The sequence below is a fragment of the Chrysochloris asiatica genome, unplaced genomic scaffold, assembly GCF_000296735.1.
Source record: "Chrysochloris asiatica unplaced genomic scaffold, ChrAsi1.0 scaffold00045, whole genome shotgun sequence".
NCBI lineage: Eukaryota > Metazoa > Chordata > Mammalia > Afrosoricida > Chrysochloridae > Chrysochloris > Chrysochloris asiatica.
Window position 1 is genome coordinate 12599169 of NW_006408563.1, and position 15588 is coordinate 12614756.

Below are 15588 nucleotides of genomic sequence, written 5' to 3' on the forward strand. Positions count from 1 at the left end.
ATGCTAATCCATTTATATTTGCATAAGTATCTTAATGGCTTAAGGAAAGATCCATAGATCAGAAATTCTGGAAATTTCAGAGTGCAAAGCCCTTTACCCAATTCATTGGTTCTCATCCATTACAACTAAGGACAAAGCCCTGAAGCTATTCCACAGAAGCAGCTGTGTTAAGGTTTGCATCAAAAACTAGGATCATAGCTCTAGGAATATTAATCAACCTTCCTGGCAGTTTTAATAAACTTGTAAGAGCAACACTGCAAATACTGCTAATACCACTCGATGAACTATTATTGCTCTCATAATGGGGACTGTCATGAAGAGAGGCATGTCTGAGAAAGGGAATCCTTTTCAAAATGTTATCAGCCTTACTCTTTGAAATGCTGCTAGATAAACAACCTGGGAGAATGTTTAAAGACCATTTCAATTCCTGATTTTACAGGTACTCTCTACTTAGAACCCAGGCATTTAAAAAACCAAACCAAACAGACAAGTAAGAAAATGATACTCCTCCTCCTTCCAACTACTCTATGCCATCTTGCTGTGATTGGCAGATATATTTGTCAGGAGTATCTTCTTTTGCTCAGAAATCCTCATCAGAAGCAATGAGTGACTTGGTCATTGGAGTATAATTTGAATACTGAAGTTTAACTTTTGCTGTGAAGTTTTACTTTTCCTAGCATCAATTGCAAAAGTTGTTGTTAGGGACCGTCAAGTAGATTCCAACTCAGGGTGATTGCACATAGCAGAGTGATGGTTGTATCTAGGTGCTGTGCAGTCAGTTCTGACTCATAGCAACCCTGCATAGCCTCATCGTTCTCTGGTGAACTGACCGGTAGATTTGAGTTGCTGACCTTGCGGTTAGCAGCCCAACTTGTAATCCACTAAGCTACTAGAGCTCCACGTAACAGAACAGAACTCCTTAACTCAACAGCAATGTTTTTTTTTGTTTTTTTCTTCAATGTTTACAGGAGCAGATCGCCAGGTCTTTCTCCTCGCAGAGCGACTGGATGGGTCTAAACCGAAAGGTTAGCAGCCGAGCACTTAGCCATTGTGCTACCAGGGCTCCTTCTATAGTAAATGCTGGTGTTGTTGTTGTCGTGTGCCGCCCCATTGAGTCAATTCCAACTCATAACACCATGTATGGGCTTCCCAAGGAGCTACTAGTGGGTTTGAACTGCCGACCTTGTGGTTCACAGTCCAGTGCTGATCCTACAATGCCACACCATGATTCCTCTATAGCAAATAGATGCAATAAAAACATGAAACTAAACAGAAAAAAGCTCTAAACCCAAGGGAAATAATGTTTTAAAAATTAAGACATTTTTTATGAGTACCTGTTCCCTGGAAAGTAAATTCAAACTCTTAAACATTTGTTTTTTAAACTACTCTATAAAGCTGACATTTTCCTGTTGGTTGGTGTAAATGTAAATTGTACACATTTAAACATATTTCCCCATTCATTTTTGAAACTTAAAACTGTTATTGCATATTTTTAAATTTAATTTCAAGAGTTTGTTTTCATTATTACATTATTGTTTTTCTCTATTTATGAGGGGGGTCTTCAAAGCTATCATGGAAAAATGGAATAGAAAGATAATGAAATTTTTCTACTAAATTTTTAAAGCTTCTTCATATATATCTATTATCACAAAGGTCAGCAAATGAGCTACCAAGCCCTATTTGGGATGAATAGCAACAGATTTCTTTATATACTCTGAGGCATATAATTCTGTTTTGAAAATGAATTCTTTTAAATGGATTCATTTTTAAAAAGTGATATGATAGAACATGACATAGTTATTGAACAAAAAGAAAAGATGAGTTCTTTCCTTTTTGGGAAAGATCAGACATTGGTTAGAATATTTTAAACTTGAAAATTTGAACTGGGAATCTATATGTTTAACAGAATTGTGCAGATTTCAGAAATTTGTAATAGCACTTTAACAAAGATCTGCTTACATGATAGTAGTATTGATCATCTAATCCCCTGGGTTAAAGTTTGCATCATAAAACTAGGATCTTCATTCTAGAAATACTACCAGCTTTCCTGGCACACTACTATTGCTAAAACTGTTATATGAGATTACAGTTCTGAGATTAAATAATAATTTTCCCCATGGAAAGATTGAGGTCCAGAGAATCTTCAGTTTGCTTAAGACTCTACAGCTTTCTTAATGCCAGGTCCAATCAAGGTTTTCAAAATATAACGTGATCATTAATAAAACCTATAATGCATTGAGAAAAAAAATTAAATGCTTAGATACATGTATCATATGACTATTCAGTAAGATCTGAACTTTAGCATTATTAAAGATTGTTGTTATGTGATGTCAAATCAACTCCTATACATAGAGAGTCTTTACAGGAGTAGCTTTCCAGGTCCCATCTCCCTGTGAGTAACTAGTGGATTTGAACCACTAACCTTTCGGTTAGCAGCCAAGTACTTAACCACTGTGCCTCCAGAGTTCCTTATAGATAAGAGGGGGAAAAAAAAATGTGACAGTTTCCACTGGCCCTGCGGTTGGTTTATTTTGTTTTGAAGGCTGATGCCAGCAACCCTACCCATTTTGAATATTCCTAAATACTTACCTACATTTGGACAGTTTATATCTACGACTCACTAATCAATGTGGTTAGGTTCCAAAGACCAGGTCATAATCTCAAAAGACAACAACATAAAAACGAAGACTATAAGTATATATAGCACGGTGATTTTCAAACTTTAGCATGCCTAAGAATATCACAATTATAAATATCTGGTATAATCTCAAAAGACAACAGTGTAACAACTTCAGAGTTTCTCTCATCAGTTAGACCTAGAAACATTTCAACCCCTCTTGCCTGAAGCCACATCCTGTTGGGGGACTTTGTACTTAAAGCCAGGATGCCATTTCTTCCCTGGCACTTCCTACTGCGTGGTTCACTTCCAGGAGTACTGCAACAGTAGAATCCAGTGCACTGTGAATAAAATCGCAGCTCTGCTTTTAAAGCTCTGTAAACAGTTGTGTTTTCATGACTCTCTGATAAGTACTCACTTTGCTTTCATGAAGAATATTGTCTATTTGCATATGAACAGTGCTTTTACCATCACAGAGGCAGTATTTTCAGTCTTTACTTTTTTCATGATTTATGTAGCAATCAAATAAAATGGACCCTTAGATCTAAGGTGTTGATCTAACTTAAGATGGATTTCATATGATGTTTTCTATCACAGAGTAAAAAAGCAAAAGTCCAAAACTTTTCAGCCATTGTGATGAGTTTCTAATTATGCAAGTAGGAACAAGAGAGAAAAGGAAAGGCAGGAAGGAGATGGGGAGAGAAAAGAGGAAAGAAGGCATGAAGACAGACAGTCACCCAGGCCTGCATGCTCCCATATGCCCAGGCTCAATTTCCAGATGGTGTCCAGTACATGCTGATTGCTAGTGAGTAGCAGCAGAAAAAAAATTAAAAATTCAGATGCTGCAAAATTGTTTTAAACAGCTACTGAAATCTTATGCTGCCTTGGTCAGAGGAGACGCAGCTTGTTGACAAGTATTTGATTCTTAAGCATTTTTAGTGTGGGAGATGATTTTCTCTTCCTTCCTTCATTCTTAGGCCCGAGGAATGTGGCTTTTATTGGTGGAGTTGTCACTGATTGAAAAATACGTCAGGAATCATGAGTCCTATTGGGAGTCCCTAGGTTAAAGCACATGGCTGCTAATCAAAAGTTGGAGTTTTAAGTCCTCCGAGTTGCCTTAGAAGACAGACCTGATAATCTCCTTGTGAAAGCCCTAGGGAACAGTCTACTTTGACACACATGGGGTCACTAGGAGTCACAATGGACTTGGTTACAATTGATTTGGTTAGTCCCAAGGCAAAACATTAGAAATTGGTAGCCTATGAACTAGGTCTGGTTTTCAGAAAGGGTTTGCTTATCTTTCATTGTGTTTTGAAAGTGGGATTTATTAAAATTTCATGTAAAAAAAAAATTCCATTTTCTCTGGGTAAAAATATAAGAAGAAATGATTACACTGGAAAGGCAAAAATTGGTTTGTCAAGATAGTGAATGCTTCCTTTGGACCATGCAACTTTTTCCTCACTGTATGTGGTGTGCCAGGAGCTGGCTACTCATGCTGTTTTTACCTACCTGGGCTTGTAGGCATTTGTAACTTCTTCTTTAAGATTTACTTCACAAGCTTCCGAGACAAGATGGAGGAGCAGGCAGATGTACTGGGCTTAATGTCTGCAACAAAGACATGGAAGACCAAGTGAAAAAGACAGATGGCAATCCTGACCTGAATGTTGGAGGACAGTACAGAAGGGTGGATTGAGTTCCTACTAGAAGAGAGAGCTAAATAGAAGCATTGAAAAAGAGGGAAAATTGAGAGAGAGGGAAAACAGGAAGACTGGGCTGATGTGAAATAGCATGGCCATCTTGAGAATTTTGGTTGTAGATACGGGGACCTGTAAGCATAGGACTTGACTGGAATTTGGTGGCAAAGGGCCGCAATTCTCACTTGTTCCTGCACCCTGGTAGCTGGGGTCATGGTCAATCCCCTCCCATGCCAACCCAGAAATCAGTGGTACTCCCTCCTGCTTTTCCTGAGGTCCACACCAGGCATAGCACCCCTGCTCCTGTAGATGCATGAACGTACCTCACAGAGACTGTATTCACAATTCCAATCTCTACCACATCTATGAGGAGGCAGGTGGTGAGTGCCTGAAAATTTACCAATATGTAATCATAAATTGAATATAAATACGATACCAGAATGTCTCAGAGAAAACAGATGATTTCAGCTTAGATGAAGAAACAAGACAGTGTTCCTTAAACAAGCAAACAAGGTAGAGTCAGAACTTTTAACACCAGACATGGTATAGCAATTACCTGATGAGGAATTTAAAAGAATGCTATTAGGCAACTCCAACGGATTGAGAGAATGATCAAGAGAACTGCAGATGAGATCAGAGAAAACATGGAGAAACTATAAAAGAATTCAGGAAACAAACTGACAAAACAAATGAAAAGAAAAGGGAAAATACAAAAAGAGCAATTAGAAAGCCAGAAGATTAATACTAAGACTTCAGAAATAGATAAAAAGAAAAATAGATATCACAAGTAGAATTGAATCAATGGAAGTCTGAATTACTGAGCTTGAAGAGAACTGTCAATATTCATCTCCTAGAGGAAAGAAGAACAAACACATCCAAAGAAAGCAAAAGACTTGTTTGGGACACTATCAAGAGGAATAACTTATGTGTGATTGGAATTCCAGAATGTGAAGAGAGGAAGAAAACCTATAGAGACTATTGTCCAAGAATTGTTGGAATAAAACTCCCTAACAACATGAAAGACAAGAAGATAGCCATTCAAGAAGTTGAACAAATTCCAAAAGAAAAACACCAAGACATAATTAAGCTTTTAAAACTAAAGACAAGGAAAGAATCCTTAGAGCAGCTCAGGAAAAATGAAAAGTTACCTGCAAAGGAGAACTAGTAAGACTAAGCTCTGATTTCTTAGCAGAAGTTATGCCATCAAGATGACAATGGAATGAGCTATATAAAACACTGAAAGAAGAAGAAGAAGAAGAAGAAAAATCAAGAATTATATATCCAGCAAAATTGTGCATTAAATGTAACAGTGAAATTAGGTCATTTTCAGGTAAACAGAAATTTAAAGAATTTGTAAACACCAGACCACCCTTATACAAAATACTAAAGGGAGTTCTTTGGACACAACCAACAACAGCAGACAATATCCTTAAACTAACATATGTGACAATATAACTTAGACTCAACCCAGATTTTTTTATTGTTGTTAAGTGACGTTGAGTTGTTTCCAACTCATAGTGACTCTGTATGGGGTTTCCAATGAGCGGCTGGTGAGTTTAAACCATCAACCTTGTGTCTCATGCTTATTCTGCAGCACCACACCAAGACTCCCAACCCAGATATTGAGGCATTTAAAGTAAAACAGAACTGCAAGAATGAAAATCGAGAACCAGAGACACAGTTGCAGCAACAAAAACAGAAACATAAAGTGAAAAGAAGGAATAATATAGTCACAGAACTTCTAAATGAATAGGAAATAAAATACATTTGAAGTAAAAATAAATAACTGTAATCCTAAAAACTAAACTAAGTCTTATTCCTAGCCCTAGCCCAACCCTTACCCCTAAAACTAAGCCTGGTCCTGACCATAGCTCTTAACAGTAAATGAAGTTCTAAGCCTAGCCTACACCTAACCATGGTCCTGATCCTAACCCTCACTTCGTTCTTCTACCTTGTTGTTGCTGTTATTGAGTGCCATTGAGTCAGTTTCGACTCATAGCAACCCTTTATAAGGTTTCCAAAGAATGACTGCTGAGTTTGAACTGCCAACCTTGTGGTTCAAACTGATAATGCTGTGCAGTGCTTAACCCACAGTGTAGTACCAGGACTCCACTCCTACCTGCCCACCCACACACCCCCAAATAAAAAAAAGACAAACAAAGATTTGTGTAATACACCCACTCTTCACTTATAGGTACGATTGATTAAGTTCCAGAGACTAGGTTGTTATGTGAAGATCAGTATTATGTGAAAATGGAGGATGCCTACATCATTACATAGCTGTCAATTACATCATTACATAACTGCCAAATCATTGAGAATCATGCTCCAGCCAAGCTGTCATATAACCTTAACCATCACAGCCAGTGGTGTTCTTGACTCACACCATGGTGTTAATTACTGTAAGACATACTTCATTAATGCACAATATAGATAGTAGGCTTTTTATTATTTTCATAAATATAAAATGCCAGATAGCAAGGTAGTCTATAAGTGAGGAGGAGATGTAGTTAGTACTTCATGATGTTACTGACATTATCTGTAAGTTTACTTTTATCGTCACTGTTCTTACTACAAGGATTCATAAGGATATGGGAACTCATTCAAAAAAGAAGAATTGTTATGTATAATTCTTAAAGGAATATAAGCTGACATTATTCTGATTATATTGTGCCCGTTCATATAGGTTTTGGTGAGCTCTGATGTTTATGTTGAATTATGTGTATGATTATGGCTACTTCTGTGAATAGAGTTTCTTATTAATGCTGTGATTTAGATGAATCTCAAGAATCTAAGCCCACTCAAATGTAATTAAATAGCTGAAAAATTAAAATACTGAAAATTTGGAAAAGTAGCATTTGGTCAGAGCATGTCTGCTAGAAAATGATGGCTGTATGTTTTTTAATGAGCAAAAAGGAATGGTTAAAATGTTTGCTTTTTAAGTACTTGAAAATAAACAATTTAATATTTGAGTTGTCTTTACTTTGGCTGTATTAAAAAGCTAGAAAACAAACAAAAGTGAGTTAAGTGTATACATTAGGGCAAGTGTTTCTGTCTAGAAAGTATGACTTTGCTCAGGATCTCAAATTCTTCTTTGAAGCACATTATAATAAGAATAATTTTTGTTTTATGTAAACAGTGCAAAATACTTTATCTGAAGGCTTTTAACCATTTACTTGGTTGGGTTTCAAGAATGTGTACCTAAAAGTTTAATTAATACAATGATTGAAAAATGTTTGCCTTTAGAGGGATAGGATTAAAATAATGTGTTCACCTAGAACTTTACAGAGGAAAGGTGACATATAGCTAAATGAAATTGATTTGAAGGGATTAAGTTAGAAATCGAACCTTTAAAGAAGTTTGAAGTAAACTTTTGACTTATTGGGGAGTTCATAGGAAAGTTAAGAAAGCATTCAATTATTTAAGAAAGCAGGAAAAAATACTACATATGCCTGCATATATGGTGATCTCAGAATATGGTTGTTCACTTGTTTCCCCAATGACCAGTTTTGAATATATACACTTCTAAAGGTATAGATAAAATGTTCAAATGCTTATAATTTTAATGTATTAATTTACTTATGTACTCTATTTTTTAGAAAAATCACATACTGTATAAATGGCTAATTTAGAAGTGGCAACCTTTACAGTTAATCAATAGGCTTTATTGACATTCTTCACCTGTGTATTGACATTAGTGTCTTTGTCATCACAAAACCCACTGTTCTGAGTCACCTCACCTAGTTTTCTAGCATACACCACTTCTGCCTAAATTGTTTGAGATTTAGTATTTTTTTATTCAAGTATACTTCTGTCACTGTGAACTGTGTTCCAAACTATAAGCACCGTTTACATTATTCACGGACAGTTTTTATTTAGCACATTTGCCCTATAGGTGACTATACTTAATCTCCAGAGTGCTTTTTAAGGTTAAATTTAATATCTTGGATAATCATATCCAACAATTGTAATTATAAAACATCGTGTTGAAACTATAAAATCTTTTTTGTTTATTACTGATTTTCTGAATATTACATCTATAAACATTTGAAACTAATAATGACTGAGGTTGTTTCAGTCTATTGTGCTTTTTTTCCCCCAAACAAAATGTTGCTTTACAAAATGAAGTAATGGTAAGGTGTAGTAAAGATTTGATGATGAAGTAACTTGGTCTTTTCTGAGCAATAATTTTGGAAGAACAAGAAATCTGCCGTATATTTGGACATGTACGATACTTGCCTTCTTCTCCTTCCCCCTTTCAAGGCTAGTCTTTAAATCTGAAATAAATTATAATAAAGTAGATAAAGAACAGAAGAACCTTTTAAAACTGCCAGTTTGAGGTGATATGATTAAGTTTAAGATTTTTTTTCTTAGGACATATCACAATCATTAAGAGTCCCCATTTCTTAAAGCAATATTTCTGTGAAGAAGATAGCAAATGAGTGCATAGATGGATATAGGGTGATAGACATTTCCTATAAATGTTTCCAATTAGCATGCTAGTATTTAGGTGAAATTTTTATTAGGTGTTAATAGTTATTTTGGTGGGAGTTCTGTTCTTGTCATTTCCAGACAACCGGGAAGTATTAATGATTAACCAGCAGCTACAGATAAGAATGTTGTTGTTAAGTGCCATCGAGTCGATTCCAACCCATAGCAACCCTATAAAGGGTTTCTGAGGAGCAGCTGGTAAGCTTGAACTGCTGACTTTGCCATGCAAATGGCCTTGCAGTCTGGCACATTAACCCACAGCGCCACACTGACTCCACAGATAGTAGTTGATGCTTTTATATGAGAGGATACAACTTGGCAATATAAGACGATTTAAGATTTGTGGTAGTTACAATTCTTCCAGTTTTGACTAGTCAATAATGCTTACTTTTAGGACTAAGAAAATTGATTTGGCAGATATTTTTACTTTTGTATTTATTATTAAAATTATTCTTCTACAATTTTGCAAGAAGGATTTTTAACTCTGGGTCTTCTAGCTTTGTTTTGAAAAGTTTAAATCATAAAAGATATGATAATATTGTTTTAATATATATGTATTTATAAAAAATATATTAACAAATTATACCAATGAAAATAATGGTGACTTAATCATTTTTTTCTCTTAACAGTGGAAAGAGTAGAACGAGAAAACCTATCAGACTATTGTGTTCTGGGCCAGCGTCCAATGCATTTACCAAATATGAACCAGCTGGCATCCCTGGGAAAAACCAACGAACAGTCTCCTCACAGCCAAATCCACCATAGTACTCCAATCCGAAACCAAGTGCCCGCATTACAGCCCATCATGAGCCCTAGTCTTCTTTCTCCTCAGCTGAGTCCACAACTTGTCAGGCAACAAATAGCCATGGCCCATCTGATCAACCAACAGATTGCTGTTAGCCGGCTCCTGGCTCACCAGCATCCTCAAGCCATCAACCAGCAGTTCCTGAACCATCCACCCATTCCCCGAGCAGTTAAACCAGAGCCAACCAACTCATCTGTGGAAGTGTCTCCAGATATCTACCAGCAAGTCAGAGATGAGCTGAAGAGGGCCAGTGTGTCCCAAGCTGTCTTTGCACGAGTGGCTTTCAACCGCACACAGGTACCATTAGCATTGAAAGCTGCGATTGATGGTTAAGAATCAAACTAGGGACAAAACAAGGAGTCCTGGTACTGCAATGCTTATGTGCTCAGCTGCTAAATGGTCAGTGGGTTGAGCCCTTTAGTGGCTTTATGGGAGAAAACACCTGGCAATCTGCCCCAGTCAAGATTACAGCCTAGGAAAGCTATGGGGCTGTGCTACTTTGTCATAGAGGTTCATCATGTGTTAGAATTGATTCCATGGCACACAACAGGGATAGAATTTTGTTATGTCTTAGTTCTTTAAACAATTCTTTTAAAAATATTTCTGGGTCTTCGAACATACCATATTATGTTAACTAATAAATACTAGTTTGTGACCCTAATTAATTCATTTTAATGGTAAAATGAAGACCTGTGAACTGAATACTCACAAAATGCTACCAATGACTCAGATCATCCAGTGTTCTCCTCCCCTATCCTTTCCCCAAATGTAACTATGATCTTGAATTCTAAGATTATCATCTCCATTTATTTTAGCTAGCTCTAAAACTATCCTTGGATACAAAGCAATATACTCTAGAATTTAGCATAGCATATTTTTGAACTTTGAACTTTATATTTTTGAAACTATAAAAAGATTATCATTACATGTCATTATTTCTATACTCTTTTAACTTTTCAAAATGTACAAGTTGGATTTATTGTATTGGAGACCTGGTATGGCACTGAAGGATAAGCACTCAACCATAAGGTTGATTTGAACCACCAGGTCAGCAGTTCAAACTCACCAGCTGTTCCTCAGAAATCCTGTACAGGGTCACTGTGAGTTGGAACCAACTCGCCAGCATTTACCAACAAAGGGATCATGAATAGATTATTGATGTCTTTATATTTGGGGGAATCATGTATCTGCCTAATATTGAGGTCTCTTACGGTTAAGGCATTCTTCTCCATCAGTGGTTCTGAAATGTGAGTTTGCATCAGAATCACCTGGAGGAGCAGGTCCCACCCACACAGGAGGTCTCAGATGGGGTCTGTGAATTTGTTTCTTATAAGCTCCCAGGTGATGCTCCTGCTGCTGGTTAGGAGTCCACACTTTGAGAACCACTTGTCTAGCCTGTATGTGAATAACAATAGAGTAAAGGTGCCTAGCCACAAGGAGGTGTAACTATCTAGTTGTTAAGGGCTGTTGAGTGGACTCTGACTTATAGCCACCTTATAGAGGGTTTCCAAAGAGCAGCTGGTGGGTTTGAACAGCAACCTTGTGGTTCACAGTCCAGGGCTGATCCTACAGTGCCACAGCAGTAGTCCAACTATCTAGTAATGAAAAAAAAAATATCCAGATAACCTTAGTAAGATAATTATAGTAAACAGTGTTGTTTAGTGCCAGTGAATTGGCTCTCACCCATAGGGTTTCCAAGAAGCAGTTGGTGAGTTTGCACCACTGACCTTGAGGTTCAAACTAGCCTTGCAATCCAGTGCTTATCCTACAGTGCCATACCAGGACTCCAATTAACAATGTGGTGGTGGTTATGTGTCGTGGAGTCAGTTCCGACTCATAGCAACCCTGCATCGCGTTTATGAGGCTGTAAATCTTAACGGGAGCAGAAAGCCTCATCTTTCTCCTGCAGAACCGCTGGTAGTTCCGAACTGGTGACCCTGAGGTTCGCAGCCCGATTCGTAACCACTACGCTACCAGCGCTCCTTAATTAACAGTGTAGGGGAGTGTAAATAATGATCATAGTGGGGTTCATAGGAAGTTGATAGTGAAGAAAACATCCAATAGAGTGAATGCTGTAAGTCTTCACAAAGAGAGTGGTTTTCAGTTTAGCCACCCTACTAAATGCAGGACAGGAACAAAGATACAAAGATGAAGAAATATCATGTGTCACAACTAGCTAGAGTGTTATGTTATGTGGGAATTAGACCTTGAAGGATGAAAACTATTTCACAGGCAAAGATGAAGAAGGGCATTGTTTGTTGTTGTCGTTGTTAGGTGCCGTCTAGTCAGTTCTGACTCATAGCAATCCTGTGCACAACAGAACCAAACACTGCCTGGTCCTGGGTCAGCCTCATAATTGTTGTTACATTGAGTCCATTCCTGATGCCACTGTGCCATGCCATCTCATTGGGGGTTTTCCTCTTTTTCACTGACCCTCCGCTTCATCAAGCTTGCTGTCCTTCTCCAGGGACTGATCCCTCCTGATAATATGTCCAAAGTATGAGAGACAAGTTTCACCATCCTGGCTTGGAAGGAGCACTCTGGCTGCACTTCTTCTAGCACAGAACTGCTTGTTCTTCTGGCAGTTCATGGTGCTTTTAATATTCTTCTCCAACCCCATTACCCAAATGTATCATTGCTTCTACAGTCTAAGAGAATTCATTACAAAATGCATTTTTTAAAAATGCAGGAATAGTTTGGCATTGATAGTAAAGCTACGTGATAAAACGTCGAGGCATGTGGATGGTAGGGGCATGTAAACCTTGGTCAAAAACATGTTTTGAGGGCTATTAATAAGCACCAGAAACCATTCAAGGTTTTATGTAGGAATATGCTGTGATTCAGTGATGAGAAGTGAGTCTTAGAAAGGCTTCTCCCTCTTATGATAAGAAAAAGGTAGGGAGATCACTTAGGAGGCTGCCATATTGTTCAGCAGAAAGTGTGGATGTTTTGAACCAGGCTGCTGACCATGGAGTTCAGAGTGCTGAGTCAAAGGGTGGTACAGAGATAAATGTGATAGAAACAGAGTAATGAGTGAAGGCTCAAAGGGAACACTGAAGTTTTGAGTCTGGTAACGGAGAGAATGGAGCCTGGTGTGTCGTAAGATAAACATTTGGCTGCAAGGTTAGTTTGAACTGCAAGGTTGGTGATTCAAATTAACCAGTATCTCCTTGGAAAACCTACACAGGGTCGCTGTGAGTCGGAACTAACTCAAGGACACTCAACAACAACAATAATGGAGACAATAGAGGTGTACATTTTGAGAGATTTAAGGAAGATATTGAGAAGGGTGGTTGGAGTTAGATTAAAGTGACAATTTTTGGATTGGACTTTGAAGTGCTGACCAGTTTCTTCAATGAGAACTTCAAGTAATCATTGATAATACGAGTTTCATACTAAAAATCATTGTCAGGGTTAGCGGAAGAGGTGAGAAATTTATTCACAGAGCCTGAGACTTAGAGAGTTGGGAGAAAGATGAAACCACTACCATCATTATATACCAAGTAAAGCGAGGAAACACCAGGATTGTTGGGAGCAGGTGAAGATGGAAGAATAGGGAGATTCCAGGGGGAGGGAGTTCTAGTAGAGGATATGAGTAGAGTTTCCACAAGAGAACTGGCCCGTGGGGAGCACTAAGGAGTTTGGTAGGAAGAAGGTTGGCCCTGTGCCATAAGATGTGGTGAATGACTGGGAGGTCTTGGGCAAACTTTGGAGTATAGCTTTATTAGAGTGGTGGGATGGGAGCCAGAATTCATAAGGTAAGGGGTGATCAAGTGTTGAGGATTGAGGAACTTCTAATTATTTTCTCCATAATTTGTTGTTAAAAAGGAGGTCACAAGTGCTTGACAGCTTGAATATAATAAGAAATCAATTCAAGAAAGGATATGTGAAGTAGTTTGGAGCTTCAGCTGAAGTTACACAACATGAAGTGTGATCGAACTTATCAATGGTTTTATGACAATCTTCAGCAAAGCCAGAACACTGGGAGTGGGAGTAGGGAGGAGCCCTAGAGGAATTGTTTGGGATTTGATGCTGACAGATTAGATATGGCAAGAAACCAAGCGGAGTGAAATCTCTTGCTCCCTGGACTTGTCCCTAATTTTTACATTCTGCTATTGACAGGGTCTGTTTTTATCATTTGAAAATTAATTCAGAGGCTCAAAGACATGTGCACATGTTCCAAACATCAGTGCATTACTTATTACTAGTGACTCAAATACTCAGGCAGTCTTCATGTGTAGTTATCTAAATTGAGGTTATGAAAAGTTCCAGTCCTTTGGGGCAAATCAGTTGCATGGTATTGCAAAATACAAATTGGAAGGAGGCGTCTTTTGCAGTTATGTTTGCGTTCTTTCATTTATCATTCATGTGCATGAAGAGACGTCCCATGACTAGCCAGCATTGGATTGCCTGGTCATACATCATGTACTTCATTTGGCTAAGGATAAAATTAAAAGTATGGTTGTGTTACTTTGGGTTTTAGAAGTAAATATAGTATACATTTTATCTAAATGGCATGGAGCATGAAAGAGGACTCAGAATGAGGCAAGACAAAAACAGCATGCTAGTGTGAGAGTGTGCTCTGCCAAGGCCCCAGACTCCTGGAGGTCTGTCTTCTCCTGCACAGTCCTTTTTGTCTATTTTTATGGATTAATGATTTTTCCTTGGCACTGCCATCTTTCAAATGCCAAGTTATAAAAAGGTCTAATTGAACCATGGAACACATTTTATTATTTTCCTCCTGCCATTAAATTTGTGAGATGGCTACACCCAGAAAGAAACATTCACTTTCAATCAACATGAGCTTGAGTTCATGGGCCAGCCTTGAGGATATCAAATGGAAACTGCATAGGAATGTATGAGTATTTCCTTTTAAAATTCTGCTTTTAATTTGGGAAAGCTTTTCATCCCTCAGGGATCATAACCTGTTGTGTATAAAGCCCAACCTAATCAAGGTAGATGGTATTGACAGAATGACATAGTTTGAACTTAAACTAGAGGTCAGCAGGCAGATTGTTTTTGCTGTGTATGTACTCTAGCCACTAGCAGCTAGGCTGGGCAGCTGGATTTCACCGGCAGCATTGTTGAGTGAAAATATGGTGTACTAAGCTCCATGAAACCAACCACTGGATTTTCCAAATGTTGAACTTCTTTTGTGTGGAATCCATGGATAATATGATAATTTCTAAGCTGTCATAAACAAATGAAAAGAACTTTATAGATAATAACATGAGAGAATTGGTGATTTTCAGATAAAAAGAATCTCAACTTTTTTTTCCTCAAAGCAAATAGAATCATAACCATTCATTTTAGATAGACATCTAAAGCTAACCTCAGTTTTGCTTCACTGATACAGTTCCTTGACTATTTCCCAGAAATAGTTCTTGATGTCTATTATTCATCTATCATCAAATTCAGTAAAAAGTAACTTGATACATTTTGTCACCCTCTGTTTCTAAATTTATGTTGATGGTTGTACCAAGAATCAATTGATGTGTATGTGTGTATATAAAACAGAATCATATGCACAACACTCATGAATAAAGCTAGAAATTTAAAAACACATATATGCTTAGTTTTTTATGTTTAAGACTTCCAGATGAAAACCTGAAATTCATAATGAATAACATTTGAAAGTGCCAGTTCTCTAAAGAGAAGTTATTCATTACTTTTCTGATCCATTGTCACTATAAGAATAGCACTTGAATAATGATTTAATTAAGGTTAAAGAGCTATATTATTTTAACCAATACATCTTTTAAAAACATAAAATGCATTTGTTTGATAAAATGATTCGCTACCCACTCTTCATGATAAGGTCTTCCCTTTACATCCATTGGAATCATGGATAGACAGCATTTTTACCAATCTTATTTATTTATATTATTTTCTCATCTATTATTGCTATAGGTTTATTAACATGAATATATACTAACTGAGAATATATATATTAAGTCACATATTCGGACCAAGGGGAGTAT

General features: G+C 37.4%; 1 protein-coding gene across 3 annotated transcripts in view; it reads left to right on the top strand.

Annotated features, from left to right (window-relative positions):
- The window catches only part of SATB2 (SATB homeobox 2), a 237654-nt gene that overhangs the window by 137841 nt on the left and 84225 nt on the right, over positions 1–15588 (top strand). For all 3 annotated transcript variants that reach the window (XM_006862001.1, XM_006862000.1, XM_006862002.1), the window contains one exon: positions 9432–9904. In XM_006862001.1, coding sequence (XP_006862063.1) covers positions 9432–9904 — 473 coding nt within the window. The remainder of the gene's footprint in view (positions 1–9431; positions 9905–15588) is intronic.